Source organism: Raphanus sativus, chromosome 8, assembly GCF_000801105.2.
Source record: "Raphanus sativus cultivar WK10039 chromosome 8, ASM80110v3, whole genome shotgun sequence".
NCBI lineage: Eukaryota > Viridiplantae > Streptophyta > Magnoliopsida > Brassicales > Brassicaceae > Raphanus > Raphanus sativus.
This window is the reverse complement of record NC_079518.1, coordinates 2,678,819-2,697,528: the sequence shown is the minus strand read 5'-3', so window position 1 is coordinate 2,697,528 and position 18,710 is coordinate 2,678,819. Positions and strand designations below refer to the sequence as shown.

Genomic DNA, 18,710 nt, shown 5'->3' with positions numbered 1-18,710 from the left:
AAACTTTCCGGATCGTTGAAATTGCATTCTGACGTGGAAATTTGTCACTATGATTTTTTTTTTTTGGTCGAACATTTGTCACTATGATTAAAATATGCAAATAATAACAATTTATAGTAAGCATCCAAGATGAAACTACAACAAATAAAAAACATCCAAAGGTAAATCAAATGTCAAATAACACCACTCTCATTTCCCAATTAGATATCACACCAACCACATTTGACACCAAAACCGTTGGTCATTTTACAGAACTTATAATCTGCTGCAAGAAAAACAAAACCTATGATCTATCTTATAGGCCCATATCGACCCATATAATCTTATCATGATATCGGCTCATAAGGCCCATTTGATCAAAAAAGGTGAGATAATGATATGACGTGATCCGCCACCGTTTTCAACTCTTAAACGCGCATGCGTCTTCTTAACTAATCCAAAATTAGCTGTTAACCCCCTCTAGTTACACCTCTTTCACTCAAAAACCCTAGATCGATTCTCTCATCTCCTCTCTCTCTCAATTTCATCTCGCCTTTTAGGAAGCTTCCCTTAATTCACACACCATCACTTTAACAAAGATTACTCTCTCCCCTCTCTTTATTTCACTTCAGCTTCACCGTGAAGAAGACGTCATTGCCAGATCTGTACTGCCTCACTCTTAAAAACCTTCACATTCACGGTGATTCTTCCTTACTCCTTTTTTTATTTCTTCTTGTGTTTAAATCCTAAAGCCATCTACTTTCTTCATGGGTTTTGTCTGAATTACGTTAAAGTCGTGTTTTTTTTTATCTTCCAGTAATTAAATGTGCCATCTTGTTTAATTCTGCAGATCTGTCTGAACAGAGCTAATGAGTTCTGTCTGATCGCAAAACCTTAAAAAAAAAGAATCTTTTTTTTCTTCTTCTTTTACTGTTGCCACCACACCAATGGCAATGCCACCTGGAAACGTTGCTCCTCCCGGAAACTGGATCCCGGACGGGAGAGACGGGTTTATCTCGTGGATTCGCGGGGAGTTCGCTGCGGCCAACGCCATCATCGATTCCCTCTGCCAGCATCTAGTGGCGATCGGGGATCACAACGAGTACGAGGGGGTGGTCTCAGCCATCCAACACCGTCAATCGAGCTGGTCTCAGGTTCTCTATATGCAGCATTTTTTCCCCATCGCAGATGTTTCTTACGCTCTAGACCAAGCTGCTTGGAAGCGGCAACAGAAGATGATGATGCCTCAAAGGCATTACAACTCGGATCAGACTGTGAAATTTGGAGGAAGGAGATCATCAGGGCCTGGGTTTAACAAGCATTATAATCATGGTGGTGGTGGTGGTGGTGGTTACAGAGGAGGTGAGACCATGGCGAGAAACGGGCATCGCTCGGATCCGGATGGACACAAGAGTGTAGCTAAGCTAGCGAGTTGTGATAAGGCAGTATCTGATGTCGAGGAGAAGAGAGGTAATTTAGTTGGTTTTTTCATGGCTTGCTTGTAAGAAAAGTAAACTTCTTTGGCTGTTAAATGGATATTGTGGAACATGTTGATAGTGGAAGCTTTAGGTTTTAATATGTTTGTGGCAGTTTTACTTTCTAGTCTCTAGACTCTATAATGGTTTATATGTTTGTGGGACAGATGGTAGCGAGAAATTGAAGAGCGATGGTAAAGATGCGGAAGAATCTGAGTCTACTGGTGCAGGAACTCAAGTTGAAATAGTGAACCGTAGTTGTTACTCGGCGTCTAAAGGTACTTTGTGACAAAACCTGACTTCTCAACTTTTTTTTTACATGATGTTTTGACCTTCTTGAAGTGTTCTGATCTGGTGGTGTTTGTTTCGTTTAGATAACAATCTCAGTTCTGAGAAGAAGCAGGATGAGAAAGACAAAGAGTGTCCTGCAAGCACGGCAAAGACTTTTGTTGTCCAAGAGATGTATGAAGCGAAAATGGTTAGTTGGATAGTTTAATACTTTATGCCCTACAATACTAAGATTTGAGTTTTTTTTTATAATTTTGTGTGTGTGTGTGTGTTTAGGTTAATGTTGTAGAAGGATTGAAGCTATATGATTCAATAGTCGATGCAAAGGAAGTTTCTCAACTCATTTCTCTTGTAAACAATCTCAGAAACGCTGGAAGAAGAGGTCAACTTCAAAGTAAGAAACTTTTTTTTTATGCACTGCAAAAAATATATTATTTAATATCAGGTCTTAAAAAACAGTTGATTCATGACAAAAAAAAACAGGTGAGGCATTTGTGGGATATAAAAGACCAAATAGAGGACATGGACGTGAGATGATCCAACTCGGTCTTCCCATTGCTGATACCAGACCTGATGACGAGAGTATCAAAGGCAAACTTCTTTTGAAAAAATAATTCTTTACTTATAACTTCTATGGACAAGTTAACATGAGATATATATTTTTTGTTATGCAGAGAGAAGAATAGAGCCAATCCCATCGTTTCTTTCAGACATCATTGAACGTTTTGTCTCAGATCAAATCATACCTGTGAAACCCGACGCATGCATCATTGATTTCTTCAACGAGGTAGATAAACTGATTTGCTAAGTTCGTTGAAACCACCTTAAAACTATTTGTTACTCTCTCTATATATATATTGTGAACCATATAGGGAGATCACTCGCAGCCTCATATGTTTGTTCCCTGGTTCGGACGACCCGTGGGGATCATGTCCTTGTCAGAATGTGATTTCACATTTGGAAGAGTCATCGTCTCTGATCAGCCTGGGGACTACAAGGGCTCTCTCAAGCTGTCACTCTCTCCCGGGTAAAGAGTTGATCTTTCAATATGATTATCATCATCAATCAAAATTACAATTTGGTTGTTTTGAAACAGATCGGTTCTTGTGGTGGAAGGCAAATCAGCAGATCTTGCTAAGTTTGCGATTCACTCAACCCGAAAGCAGAGGATTCTCATCACATTCACCAAATCTCAGCCGGGAAACGGACATAACTGGAGTCCACCACCACCACCGCTTAGCAGATCGCCGAATCATCATCATCATCATCATCATCACAACCGTCAGCCAAAACATTACCCTGTTGTTATGCCTACCAGCACAACCGGTGTATTGCCCACGCCAAACAAAGGAGCTGTTCAGCCGGTTTTTATAGCACCTTCCCCTCCAATGCCGTTCCCAGGTGGTGGTGGTGTCGTGGCAGGAGCAACGAGCTGGCCACTGTTACCTCATGCACGACACCAGGCGCCACCACAGCCACGAGTGCCCATCCCTGGAACTGGTGTCTTCCTCCCACCCGGCTCAGCTCAAGAACAGGTAGTAGTACAAGGATCCACAGAGAAATCCAATGACCGCAGCGAGAACAACTCTGCAGAAGGAAAGATGGAGATGAAGACGACGAAAGAGGAAGCTTTGTAACGGATACGCTGCAGAGGAGTGCGATGGCAGTAGCAGTCAGGGTCGGATCTATTAAACAAAAGTTAGGGAGATTTTTCAATTTCTTCTTTCATATATATATTTTTGAATTGAATGCTAAAGATTTATTGAAAACGAAAACTCCTTTGGTTTATATTTACAAATGCTTCTTCAAATAGAAAATTAAAACGGATCTTTTCCTATTTCTATCTATGGTTTGACATTGGTCTTGTAGAAAACCATTATCCAAGTCCCCATCTAGCTCTGATTATTTCCAGTCCTTTGTATAGAAGAAAATCTGTTTCTAATCAGATTCGATGGAGGTGATGATTTCTCCCCCATGCCTTCTTCCATTTCTCTCCATCTATAATCCATGGATTGTGGACTGAAACACATATCTGAGTGTAAACATGGGTATATTATCAAGTTGTTTGATCCATGATCCTTCCCACCAGAACCGACCATACATTAGTGAAACCATTACCCAGCAGACCGCTTGCGAGATTCTGCCATACTTTCACTGAGTAATTACACTAAAAAAATAATTGACCTCACGTCTACAATGGATCATTACAAAGAACACTGACTGATCCTCCTTCACACTGTTGCATTCTAGCCATGTTAGAAATGCAAATTTTGCAGTTGAAAAATAAAACCAAACCCCTTATCAGCTCCCATGTTGTCTTTGATGAGAATTTTATTCTTGAATTTACCTTCACTAACTTTCCACTAACCCATATCATCCTCCTGAAATGCGTTTTCTCTACATTTCTCAGTCTCATCCTCTATTTGATTCATAATCGACAGTCTATGCATCTTCTATGTAATCTCAGAGCTTCATCAGCTCTGGCAGTTGCTTGTATTCCCAGATCAATATAACCCCTCGATCCCACAACATCCAACATACATCCCAAAGGCGACCATTTTCCAATTTCTTCCTTAATTACACACAAGTTCAGTCATTGGCCCCCTATTAATCATGTCTTTGACCACGTTCCATGTTCTTTTGTTTCTTACTTTCAAACAAAACAAATAATTGAACAAATCCAATTTATATCTTTAAGATATTAACTCTATTTGTTGCATTAATGCACACATTTACTATATTAATCTTTAGTGTTCTTATGAATATTCTCAGTAAATAATCATAATTGAGGCTTAATATGTTTCTTACTTTCTCTGACATTGACTAAAGTGGTCTTTGAAATTTTTATTATAAGCAAGAGAGATTGGAAGAGCATATGTTCATTTACAATCAATCTTTAAACATCAATTCTCATTGGTTTGGTTAAATCAAGCAATCATTAAGAGTTAGTCTAATAATTATCTAAGCACTTTAACATCAATTCCCAAACCCATGAGTCTTATTTGCTCTTACTGATTGGAAGTTTTAGTTGTTGTTCTTGTTTGCTTTTGTTACTTAAATCACAAACTCATTTCCTTGATTGCACTTAAATTAAGATGATGACTTATATTCCTATTGCTTGAAACACTTAGGAGTGAATTGACATCATTCTGTACTACTTTGATCTTAAGATTAAGTAAAATCCTTATCAAGACATAGATGAACAAAAAATTTAACTTTTAATCAATACATTATAGCTAGAAAACAAAAATATTAATGCATAAGAAAATAAATGATAACAAATAGAACCATACATTATTCAGTATCAGTGATTTTTTGTGGCTTTTCTGCCAACAAACTTAAAGTTACATTTGTTTTCTGAAAATGTATTAAAAATCATAATATTATGAGAAAGTATAGATTTAAAATTTATGCACATATATTGTTATCTTTTTGTCTTATATGCATATTTTTTGTATAGATATTTGTATATAAACTGATTCCGGTAAGATTTATTTCTTGATTCGCCACTGGTAACAGTGACAATAAACATATTTGTTAGCTGAAATGAATGAGAAAATACCGAGAAAAACGAGAGAGAAGATGAAATCTGGAGCAGAAGTTTTTTGAACTGTAAAAAGAGTGGCAAGTTCTATGAGAGAAGTCGTTTTTTTGCCACTTCAGAAATTGTTTTCTTAGGAAAGACGGAAGAAGACCAAAACAAAACAATTACTTTATCATTTCCATTAATATTTCTCTCTCGTTTCAGTTACCCTTCTATTTTCGTATATAAAACTGATTTAGAATTCGAAAGCTTAAGATGTGAATCATTAGGACTTATGTTTTGGGTGATTTGGGTCCCAAGGACCATACCGTGGTTTGTTTTGATCCTTTCTCCATCCTAGTAAGTCCATAACATGTTAGAAATGATATCATATTTATTTTGGAATATAAATTTGAATGAGTAAAAAATGGTCTTAAAAGTTACAATCATATGTGAGAGATCCATGTCTTGTGAACTACTCATCCATACTCAATCCACAACATAGGGTCGTATTCATGCCAATTCCTTTAACCACATATTATGTTTTATCGTGTTATCGTATAAATCCAACATTTCTATGTATCATATCTATAACATGATGATTAAAGAGAATCTGTGCATAGGACAAAATATATGTGACATAAGTATAGTCTAATCATTTTTTTGTCTGGTTAATTATGGTATTACAAATTATGAAAATATTACATAGATGATAATATAGTCGATAATTCTATCTGTTTTGCGAGGATTCACGTCTGACTGCATCACCCTAAACCGTCCTATGAGATCTATTTCTGATAGTATTTGTTGCGCCAAGCTGAAAATCTCTTATAAATATTTTCTCCAAATTTTCTGCATGATTCGTCTTTTACGGAAATTAAAATCCAGACTTCTTAGTGTAGAAACTGCGTCGTCCCAGATTTGAATCTCATATCTGAGTGTAGAAGCCTTTAAACTTTTGCAACTAAACCACGATGCTTTCACTGTCTAATATAAGAATCAGACCCACAGGAACTTACTGTTTAGACAAGGTTCTGGGGAAACTTGTAAATCAAGTTGTATAAGAATTAAGTAAATTGACATTACCTAAATGAAAAGTAAAATGACTAAAGAGTCTGAGATTATACATTTATGCAATAAAGAATTTTCTTGACTTTTATTTCGGGTTGATAGATACGTTATGACCTGATATGAAAATTCAACGAAATATGAAATTAAGACATTGCATCATAATTTATAAACAATGTGGTCACGATTCAATTATGTTTGGGATTTCATTATGTTTTAGGATGCGAAATAAAGCGCCTCCTTGTAAGTCTTCCAATGATGCAAAACGTTTCCAGAAACATCATAAAACACGACACGAAGTTCGGCCTCCGAAATGTCAACCGACATGAATCCTTGTCCGTCGTAGTAAAACTTCAGCTCTTCTGGATCCAAGTGGTTCACGTCACCTTTCCAAGCCTTTGATCCACCTCCACTCGTCATAAACTGTATTTTACTATTTACAACAAAAAAATGTTGTTTGGTGATACTATGATAAGCTAGATTTAGTTTTGTTCATATACTATAAAATATTTTTTATTACTAATAAACTAATTGGTTTTTCCATAAAAATGAAAAATAAATTATAATCTTAAGATTGATTACCTCTCCACACTGCTTATGTGTTCTAAGCAATGATCATGTCCGTTTACGTAGAGATCCACTTCATTCGCCTAATAAATAAAGAAGAAAAAACTCGTTAGATCCATGTCATCTATAATTATTGGCGCATTATTCACGTGCATGTAACGAAAACTTTATAATATTTCATTAATTTTGGTACGTGAAGAATAGGCAAAAGCTGCTTCTCCAATTCAATGGTGTTCCTGTGGTGGCCTGCGCTTTTGATCGGGTGGTGACCAATCACTATTTTCCACTTTGCAGTTGACTCTTTCAATGCCACATCCACTTCCTATGTAGTTAATATCATAAAAGCTTTGGTTAGTCACTCGTAAAATATTATAACGTTTAATTCGCAATATGATTTAGCTGATGAATAACTTATACAAGAATTACAGTGAAATTGCATTAGCAGATTTTAATTTACGAGATTACCTTTAAGAGATTGTTCAGATATCTCTGTCTGGGTAATACGCCTCTCCAGTCATAGACATGCTTATTTGGTTGGACAAAGTATTTATCAACGAATGGAGTTGTGTCGACGAACAAAAACTCCACGATCTCTACAGTGGAAATAAAAGATATAGTTCAATAAAAACAACAGGAGAGTTAATAGGCTGTTTTAAAAAAAAATTAAGAAATTATATGTCTAATTACCGGCATTAACAACGAAAGATCTCATGCAGACCCATCTTTTGTCCAAAGCCCTTAGCATAGGGCTAAGTTGTGCCTCTACATCACCTCTATAGTCATGGTTTCCTAAAACTATAAGATACAAAATATACAAGTTTTACACAATGGATCACATATTGTGGGACAGTTAAGTTTTATGATTAGTGATTAAATGACATAACTTAAAATATACTAGTTACTTACCAGTATACCAAGGCTTTTGCAAGCTCGACGCGTTATAAATGTTGGTGAAAGAATCTTGAAATGCAGAATCGTCCAAGCCAAGTAACCCATTGTCATAAAAATTATCTCCGGTTGAGATTACAAAATCTATATTTAACTTTTCTCCAGTTTCTCCCATCTGTTAAAGTTTGTAACGAACTAATTTGGTTAGTTATAGCAAATTTGAAATAACAGTGGTAATTATATGACTGCTCACATAAACGAAAACGTCCTGGAATCACATGAACATTTGTAAGTTAAAAGTTAAAACAGGTTTCGCCATAAGTGGCAAAGACTTGAGCCATTTTTCTTTTGTTAAAGCAGGTTTCGCCATGATTGGCAAAGACTTTATGTTTCTTTAAAAGGAATAGACTTGGTTTTGACGCCTCCACGTTCCTTTGTTTTCTTCTTGTAAAAGGCATTTTATGTCATATCACCTTTTTTAATCTATACTCTTTTCTTGTCATCTGAAAATTTTATCTTCACCATATTTGGCTTCCTATTTTTTTTTTTTTTTTTTTTGATATCTCTGGTGTCTGGGCAGCCACTTTCCCAAATATCCCCTGAATGGGTCCAGCGCCCCAGCAGTAAGGATGTTAAATCGCTGTGGCCGGGTTTCGAAGCTGGGTGGCGGGCACCTCAGCCGAGGTTCCATTACCACCAGGCTACGAAGCCCGGTTGCTTCCTATTTTTTTTGTTCTACTTTCTAGGAAATATACCAATTAATTAACAAAACATCAAACTAGATGTATAAGCAAAAATAAAATGTATTGCTAAGTTCTTAGGTAAACTGAATATATGGTTTTCTAGAATTGCTATCTATATATGATACTCAAATATAATAATACAAAATATAAAGTGACGCATTTAAATGAATAAGTCTGGTCCTCTTATTAAATATACACGAAGAGGCATGTATATTTGTACAAGATAGATGTCACCTGAAGAGCTACGTTGGACTGATTATAGGAGCCTCCCCTTCCCCAGTCTCCGATGACGAGAAATCTTACTATACCATCGGGTTTCGCTGGCTGCAGTAGCCTCTTGAGCTCCGCCGTGGAACTATGGGCGGAGAAAATAAAAATCAAATAAAAAACATGAAATATGAAGTTCATAGGTTTGTATTTTAAAGAAGCCATTGGGAGACTGAAAAAGAAGAAGCTAAAAGAGGAAGAAGATAATGTGTGGTGGGTTCTGTTGTGTTAAGCTTCTTTTTATAAGTAGGCTAAACTGGAGAAGAGAAACATATACAAAATTAATTAATCTTTATAATTTTGATGAAAAAAAAATCTTCATAATTTTGAAAAAAAACTGTATGGTTTTGAATAGAGACAATGGGCATGTGTACACCAGGCATTGTCCATGAAATAGACTATTTTCCACGTTTCTCATTTATTTAAGCGTATTTTATTTGACATTTCCATTTGAAGACAATATAATTGATACGTTGGGTTATCCACAGTATCAAGTGTAACCAATACACGAAAGACACGATGCCATAACTTAAAACAAAAGGTAATGATCTAAAAAACAATCCAGTAAAAATGTATTTGTTTTGCTTGTTTTCTTTCAAATCCAAACAATTTTTTTTTTTGAACAAAAATCCAAACAATTTGTTATCGAGTGATTTTCTATCGTTTATAAATTTTACACTACAAAAGCTTATATATAAAAAAATCTAAGATCTATATTATTATTATATTATATTAAAAGATTCTGTGATTTGTGAGCTGGGACAAATTTAACATATGAAGGATACATATAAGTTTGGCCAAATTAGCTCAATATACAAATATACGTTGGTAATTGCAGAACCATGTAATGTTTTTATGAATTTGCAAGATTGGTAGGAGTGTGGTGGGTAAAAATTCAATTGTGCCCTTGGCGTTTGCTGACAGACCTAGCAAAACAACAACAAAACAGATAAAAAAAAACAGAAAACACGAAGAGGCTTTTTTTTTTTTTGAAACTGAAATTAATTTGGGTTTGTGTTTTTTTCTTGTGTCTTAATCGAATCATTATCCTTGAGAGTTTCTGCGTCTTCAATTGTTATATATCGAGAGGCTGTATTTCTTCCTCACCAAAAAAACTCAACTTTCAGATTTATCATAAGTTCCACCATTTCTCATAACAACCAAACACAGAAAAAATATAGACAAGATAAAACAACAACAAAACAAAAACAAAACAAAACAAAACACCAAAACTCCTTTCCCAGCAAATGCAATACCAGAACAGATCGAACATCCAAATAAAGATAAAATCAAAGAAAAGAACAAGAAGAAGAAAGATGTGGTTTCATAGAGCTTGGATAATTCTTTTTAGCTACACACGTTTTTCTCTGTTCTAGACTTTTAATGCATTGTGAAATCGAGAGAGACAGAAATGAAAGAGAGAAGAGAGAAAAATAAAAGAGAAACTAATGACGGTCCTACACATATGTCTAACTATAGGGGTATAGTGGTATTAAAAAATTATGTACAGTTGTATAGTCATTTACCTAATAAATTTTCTTTTCATAGTTATCTAGTGCAATTGCCCTTTGTTACAAATTCGATTTACCAAAATACGACACAAAAGTTAGCTTCACTAAAAAATACTACATGGTATGGGGAGGGTTATAAAAATACACTAGACCATGACCCGCGCGCCCGCGCGGGTGTTTGTTTCGGTTTAAAATTTAACATAAGATTTTTTATAGGTTATGTATTTGAGATATTAGATACTACTCTGCTATTATAAGGTGATGTTAAATGTTTAAATGATGATATAAGTTTGTTATATATATTTAAATTGTTGAATATATGTTTGTTAATCATATATTTTGTCAACGGTTTTTAGTTAATTTTGTATTGAATAAAAAAAATGATTTGATATGTTTTGCATGGATAATTTTGTAAACATATTTATAAATGCATATGTTCATATTAAACTATTATAAATATTTATTTATAAATAAATAAAGTTGACATACTTTATGTATATTATAAAATACGAATTTATAGGGTTTTATAATATTTTAATTTTTACTAATATAGATAAAAACATTTATATACTGACATCAATTTATATTATTTATAAATGGGCTTTGGCAATGTTTGTGAAATTATTAATCTGTAAGCACTTAATTTTGTAGCCCAAATGACACTCAAAAATTGACTAAGGCCCAAATAAATCTAATAACCACTTTACGCAGGAAAAAAAACTGTTATACGATGGAAAAAAAAAGTCGATCATTGAAAGAAGAGTCTAGGTTTCGATGTTCCCAATTTGGCGAGTTCAAAGGGGACTGAGAAGTTGATTCGAGTTCTGTAGATATCATTTGGATTTAGAAGATGAAACGCACAGATTAATCAAGACAATCAAGGTAACAATTACTCTCTGAACTCTGTTTAAACATCTCGTTCTCTACTCTGTATTGATATTAACAATTGGTGTTTTATTTAGAACAGGTTAATTGTTCGGTTGATGAATCGTGAAATGAAGACGTAAAAGAAGAAAAAGTAGACATGGAAACATCCATTGAAGAAACACTCAATAGTCTCAGTTGATGTGTATTTTCGATGGTTCTGTTTTTATGTTCGAGAGAGAGAGATAAGAGCAGATCCAGCTACAAAAGGGCTCGGAAACAGACGTGAAAAGAAAAAGAAGCTAAGAAGATCTCAGCCTTACCAGCGAAGGGGTTACAGACCGATTTGGCGAGTTAGAGGGAGAAGTTCACTCGACTTCTGGAGATATCATTTGGATGTAGAAGATGGAACGCACGGATTAATCAACACAATCAAGGTACCAATAACTCTGTATATTCTGTTTAAACATCTGGTTCTATATTCTGTTTTGATATTACTAATACGTTTTTTGTTTACAACAGGTTAATAGTTTGGTTGATGAATCATTAAATGAAGACATAGAAGAAGAAAAAGTAGACATGGATACATCAATTGAAGAAAGACACATTCTCTCAGTGCAGATTCATCACTACGAATGGTTCGGTTTTTGTGTTCGAGAGAGAGATAAGAGGAGATCCAGCTACAAAAGGGCGAAGAAACAGATGTCAGCATAAAAAAGATAAGTCATCTTTTCATCATATTTGTAAATTTCATTTGAGTAAATTATTGGTTGAAATAAGTATTATAGAAACTTGTATTGATCATCAAGTTAGATTGCTCACTGTTATTTTAAAAAGAGAGACTTGTTGAAGTTTGTTTTGTTACCTTTAGTAGATTGCAGTTGTTAAAAAGCATGTATCTCATTTAGGTTGATGTATAGTTGTCACTGTTCTAGCACCACAAAAAAACCTGTTATGTACATATGCTATTAAGTCAAAGGGTAATTGATATTAGTACGTAATACATGGAAGGTGTAATTTTTTTTATTTACTATAACAGAATATATGATGTGCAGGTAATCGTGAGATCAGTTATTTGATTCTTGAACTGGGCAATGAAGTGGAGAACATATCATTTGAAAGGCAGTTTCAAGGTTAGTAATTTGATGATGACGCTTATTTTCTTATTGTGGTAGGTTGATAGACAAAGTTATTTCTTTTATTTTAACTTGATATCCCGATTCATAAATAGTCGAGCTTTCGTTTGGATGATTGTGTTATCACCTACTAAATTATAGTTAAAGAAGTTTAAAATAATAAAAAAACAATTGAAACTGTTTGTTTATTGTTCTGCAAAACACAAAAATAAGTAGAAGAGCAAGTTTAGTTTTGATGGTGAATCGAGAAAAATACAATATGCATGTCTTGTTTGCAAAGCTCTGCATCCTGCATTCGCAAATAAGTAAACAAAATTACTAATCTATGTATATTTATATCATAAAATAGATAGATGACAACTGAAAAGATAAATTTACCTAGTCACTGATATTTGTCCAGGTTATCGAAAACCTCTTTGAAGACAACATTTGTAGTTTTCTTTTGAGGTTTACCATCTTTGTCGAGAGCCAGAATTTTAAGTCCTTTTTTAGAAGTGACCCTAGACACAGCCACATAGAGTTGTCCGTGTGAAAACACAGGTCTTGGTAAATAAATACCAACCTCTGATAGGGATTGTCCTTGGCTTTTGTTTATTGTAATAGCAAAAGCCACTGCCAGCGGCAACTGCCTTCTGCGCATCTTAAAAGGAAGTCGAGTATCTGATGGTTCGATCAACAATCTAGGAATGTAGACTAATTTTCCAACCTTTTCTCCAGTTATGATCCTAGCTTGAATCATAAAGTCCATGAGTTGAGTTATCTGTAGTCTCGTGCCGTTCATTAACCCATTATGTGGCTGAATGTTTCGCAGAACCATGACTGGACAACCAATCTTCAGTCTAAGACTATGATTCGGTAAACCAGAGACCTTAATAGTGTTAAGAAAATCAGCTCCTAATGCTTCATTGTTGACTGAACCCTTATCTCTTGGGTCTATACTATCAGCACTGTAGTAAATCTTCTCCTCACCTGAAATTGAAACTCAATCATTACTACTTTATTTATTTTACATAAACAAATGCAAAAATAATACTTAAAATAAATATTTACCATCCAGCCGATCCAGCATGTAGTCATTAATAATATTGACATCTTCATTAGTCGGACATAAGATAGCTCTCTCTTGAAAAAACTTTGCCTCTTTCTTTTCATGTAGAGAAGCAGTATCGCCATAAACGGCTGTGCTGATTGCTTCTATCGGATCTTTGGAGTCTGAAATAAGAAATTCTGATGGAATATCTATCTCCGCTTCACCATCATTAGGCTCTGAAAGTTTACCATCCCCAATTTTTAATATCCAATCCGAAAAATTCCTAAGATCCGCAGCATCTTCTGGTGACAAACCATCTGATAACAAACGCATGTTCTTGGTGAGCTTCAAAACTTTGCAGTGCTCCCAAAGATATGACTTATTCAGAGAAGCTAAGACGATCTCAGCCCTACCAGCTCTATTTATAACAGGAAGAACCTGCCTAAAGTCACCCCCAAAGACAATTACCTTTCCACCAAAAGGCTGTCTCGCATGCTTCCCAACTATATCAGAAAAGGTCCTATCCAACGCTTCAAAACAATGTTTCCCCATCATCGGCGCTTCGTCCCATATAATGAGTGATGATTCTCTGATCAAATTAGCTTGATCACTTCCAGGCTCTATAGTACACGATGAAAACTCGTCTGGATTTAATGGAATACCAAATCTTGAATGAGCAGTCCTACCACCAGGTAGTAATAAAGAAGCAATGCCACTTGATGCGCAGTTTATCACAATATCTCCTCGACATCTAATAGCCGCAGAAAGTAACTTCCAAAGAAAAGTTTTCCCAGTTCCACCAAATCCATAAAGAAAAAACATTCCACCGTTCCTTTCGTCCACAGCAGCAAGGATCTGATCATAAATTTCCTTTTGCTCATCTGTCATTTTCGGAATATCTCTGTCAAGAGTCTCTTGCAATGTTTCTCGAGAATAACTTCGCTCATCCACTATCAAGACATTAAAATCCTGAGCACTTGTCTTTGGCAGTTTTGGCTTTGTAGTTAATCTTGGTAGAGAAGTACCATTACGTCTCAAGATCTTCTCAATCTCTAGTAAAGCATACTTCTTTTTCTCATCGTTGGTCAAGCATAATCCTATACAAATAAAATTGTACATATAAGATAGAATATTAGACAAAAATCTAATGTATTGAAATTGTAGGAAGTAATATAAAGATGAATCGCAAATGATTTTCATACCTGGCCTATTCAAATATTTTCTTCTGTTATGCTCTATATCTTCTGACAAAAACTGCCAAGTGCTTTCCCATACGACCTCTGGCAGAGACAAAGTGTTACTCATAAGCATAATAACAAACAACTCTCGTAGATCACTTGCAGAGCATTCGTAGCTTCTCCTCACAAGATCATCAATGTACTCCTGATCATCATCTAATAATCCACGAGCAAAACATGCATCTTTGTATTCAGGATAGAGAACTCCGTTAAAGGTCTTAAAGTCATCATAACTGGTAGGACCCCTCACAATGTTCAGCAAAATGCGCAAGAAATAAGCGGCTTCTTGTTTCCGCGGAGCATAATTTATTCTTCCTAAACAGAAACCTCTTTTCCGCTTCTTCCACTTCTTAGTCTTTTTGTCAAAGATATAGAAGATAGGAATCTGAGAATAAAGCAGTGTTCTTGCAAACTCATCGATCTTATTCAACTCGAACCATGCCAAGAACATAGTCTTTTCAATCAACTTACGACTAACCACTGCTTTCAGCTTGTCCTTTCCTTTAAAAGTGATCACTTGTTTTCCTGGCAGATGGAAAATAAGCTTCTCTACAGCAGTTGATCGATAGTGAATAGGAAATTTGAAGATTCGCCAAGCCCCTTCACAAGATGACACATATCTGCAAAACAGAAAAAAACTATTAGATAAAAAAGCAGAGATCACATCGAACAGACACAAAACGCACTGTAGCTGATTACATACCTGCAATCGAAAAAGTCCTTCAGTTCATTTCTTTTCTTTTCCATCTTTTCCACAGTAATCTCTTCATTGCCCAACTCATTAGCAACAATGTGATCTGGCGGTTCCACAGCAATAGTGACACGATCTTGTCCCTTATTAATGTACTTGAATAAGTACTTGATAGATCCAGCTTGGTTGCACCACTCCACATTAATGTGAGCTCGGAAACGTAGAGATAATCTCTTGTTATATGGAATAACAAACCGATTGTCACATTTTACTCCATTCTTCAGAACAAAGTTATCTGACTGTTCTCGCCTCCTATAAACCGGAAATCCTTCTTTATTAATAGTGGTCTGCTTAGCAAATTGCTTAGGAAATGACTTAGTGCACAACCCATTCTCCATACATGGAGAATTCATATTGGCAGGACCACAAGGACCGTGAATCATCATATCCTTAACAACTTCATAAAGCTCGGGTTCTTTCAATTTATCAGGAATCTCTGCAGAAATGATGTTGTCGATGTCATCGGTTGTAGGAAACTTGTGCTCGGGATTCATCCATAAGAGAATGTGTGCGTGTGGTAGACCACGTTTTTGGAACTCGACCGTGTACATCGCTGTTAGGAAAAAAACAGTAATTAGAATACAACAAATGCGAATAAAAATCATAGGAAGCTAAAATATAACTCAACTATTAACTTACATGCAACAGTCTTTCCAAGCAGGTGTTTTTTGGTTAAACCATCCATGAGTGAATCAAGTTTCATCTTGAAGACTCTACAAACAATGTCTGATCTATCTTCAGCTTTTAGCTTCCGAGACTTAACATATCTTGTGATCTCTGGCCATTTCGGATTACAAGTGAAAGTGATGAAAAGATCTGGAAATCCAAAATGCTTGCATACAGTCATAGCATCCAAGTAAAGATTCTTCATATATCTAGGACTCCCTGTGAACGATGCTGGCAACACGAACTCTGATCCTTGATCACTCATATCGACCTTTCCTGCATTCTCAGACTCTTTGATAGAATCATAACTATCGGATCGCAAAGTAGGCTGATTAAACCTCAGATAGCGTAGGCGATTAGACTCTATAGTAGTGTACGCATCCACCAAGAACTGCTGAAATAGTCTCCTCGAATGCAACAGATAATGAGACTCATTCTTACGTTCATGAAGGCGAAAAGCAAAGTACTGACGCATACTGATATTAGGCTTCTTCTGTTTCTTTGTAGCTTTTGTTACACCTTTCTTGATACCAAGTCTGAATCCATCTTCTCCATAAGTAAATAAGAGAGGATACTGAAGGGCAAGATAAGAAGCATGTATCTCATTTATTCGCTGTAGATGACCTGATTTCCGTTGTAGAACAATATCCCTCGGGTCCATATCTAAAGAAAAATCTCCTGGAATGAGAGCAGCAACTTCAGAAGCTGTAGGGGTATCATATGTCCTCCCATCCTTAGATCGATTACTTACAATCCTCATATGAAACGAATCTTCTGGTTGTATTTTAAATCGATCTCTGGCTGTTCTAAACTGCTTAACATATGGATTCACTTCATCCAACATCTTCATCAGCTTCTCAATAATATCTTTCCTCAGATTATCCTTCTTATTGGTCTGTAACCCCTGTCTACCAGAGCTGCAAAAAATAATAAAATAGTTAAATTTAATATATTTAAAACTCTTTTCATGTAAGATACGTTATATGACAGATTTATTACCTCAAACATTTAGCTCTGTTCTCAACTTCATTTTCTGTGTCAGCTATGTAAAGCTGTCCGAACTTCGCTCGGTTGTCACTATTGGGAGCTAAACTGCCCATAAGATGATAATTTTCACCTTGTAGAACTAACATCGGTGGTCCTTTTCCCTTTTTAACAGATCTCTCTACTTTCCCACCAAGTGAAGTAAATGAAAAGATCATGTTATAAGGTCTCATATTCTTCTGGAAATGCTTGCTTTCTGAATCATCACCTTCAATCAACTGTTTTAGAACACTTGGTGGTTCTTTTAGTAAAGGCAACTGCACTTGTCCTTGCATACAACATAAGGAAAATGTAGGATTCTTAGCATTCCGTCGTTTGTTCAAACGTTCTCCATACCACATCATAGCACCACAGTGTGAACATGTGTAAATTGGATCACCCTCATCAGTATACTCTGTATTTACAAAAAGAAATGAAACATTAGACACATATTTGTAAAAAAAATCATAATATTATAAAATATAGTTATAAATAATTTGTAAAAGACAATACCATCTTTGTTTAGCTCTGCTGTAGCTGCTGTAGACGTAGGTTTATCACGTAAACCATGTTTTGAAAATGGACAATTTACGTCATCAGTTTCAGATTCTGAATCAGTAGTATCTAGAGAGCTACAATCAAATTCAAGGTCACCAGTTTCATCAACAATTCCTGCAAAACAATTTAAAATTATATGAATTTATTATTTTAAAGGTCTGATAAAAAAACGACTTAATAAAAATGTGAAAAGAAACCTCCAAAGTCGGTATCTGGAAAAAGTGGAGGAGATGGTGATTGTTGACTTTCAGAATCCAAAGAAAACTGAATATTTGTAATATCTTTCAAAATTTTTGATGTCACTTTTCTTTGACGCTTTTGAGGCAGCTTCTTAAATGAGTTCTCATTTGTTTTATGCAGGATAGATGCTAAAGCATGAAGAGCATGTAGATGATTACTGTCAAGGTCGTAATGAAACAAAAACAGGTAATAGCAAACTTACATTTTGGAGCTGTTTTACTATTTTTCTGTCTTGCTACACTCGGGAGTTGTTTTGCATTTGTTTGTCGGGCTGGAGAAATATCTAGAGAAAAAAAATTGTTTTAGAATCTTAAATAATATTAAAATAATTTAAAGCCTGCAAGCATTGAACATTTCAGATACATTACTTTTGTTGTTTTGTTTTCTCTGCTCAAATGAGAGACCAATTGAGAATGGCTTATGTGGCTGCAGGACTTGAGCTAACAAAAGAGAATAAAAGGAAGGTGTTAATCTTTTCAATGGCTGAAATCAAGGCATTGCCAGTATCAAAACAAAGCAACAGGTAATTTTCATGACTTACATGTCTTAAACGTCAAACAACTGCTCTGTTTTGGTGAGTCTGAAGTTTCGTTAGAGAAACTATCAAGACCTGTTGCAAAAATCCCGAGAATCACTTCCATGTTATATATAATCTATTACTTATTTATTTAGTTGAATAGTAAATTGGCTGGTATGATGCACTTACCAAGTAAACATCTCCGTTTATTTCTTGGTGTCTGGGGTGATAACATGCTGATTTGCTGATATAAGGAATGTGTATTCGGTGGAACATTCCTTCCTTCAATACTCTCAAACATCCTGTAATAGACTGATCGCAATGGAATGTCTTGATTTGTGATAGAATTTGTACAGAACTCTCCTGCATTGCTGAATG

At 35.4% G+C, this 18,710-nt stretch overlaps 2 protein-coding genes and 1 pseudogene across 2 annotated transcripts; 1 reads left to right on the top strand and 2 right to left on the bottom strand.

Moving 5' to 3' along the window:
* The first annotated feature begins 440 nt into the window (after positions 1-440).
* On the top strand, positions 441-3,579 carry LOC108821412 (RNA demethylase ALKBH10B-like; annotated as a pseudogene).
* A 2,823-nt stretch (positions 3,580-6,402) lies between these two features.
* LOC108819252 (purple acid phosphatase 3) lies at positions 6,403-9,027 on the bottom strand. The gene is made up of 7 exons (XM_056991560.1): positions 8,766-9,027; positions 7,807-7,963; positions 7,588-7,695; positions 7,366-7,493; positions 7,094-7,222; positions 6,916-6,983; positions 6,403-6,766 (listed from the first exon to the last, which is right to left on the bottom strand). The coding sequence occupies exons 1-7, from the start codon at positions 8,961-8,963 to the stop codon at positions 6,550-6,552; spliced, it is 1,005 nt and encodes a 334-aa protein (XP_056847540.1). The 5' UTR covers positions 8,964-9,027; the 3' UTR covers positions 6,403-6,549.
* Positions 9,028-12,691: 3,664 nt separating this feature from the next.
* LOC130498768 (uncharacterized) lies at positions 12,692-17,926 on the bottom strand. Its single transcript, XM_056992356.1, has 5 exons — positions 16,994-17,926; positions 15,968-16,911; positions 15,260-15,881; positions 13,360-15,215; positions 12,692-13,278 (listed from the first exon to the last, which is right to left on the bottom strand). Exons 1-5 carry the CDS (start codon positions 17,380-17,382, stop codon positions 12,692-12,694), a joined length of 4,398 nt encoding a protein of 1,465 aa, XP_056848336.1. The 5' UTR covers positions 17,383-17,926.
* Between the last annotated feature and the right edge of the window lie 784 nt (positions 17,927-18,710).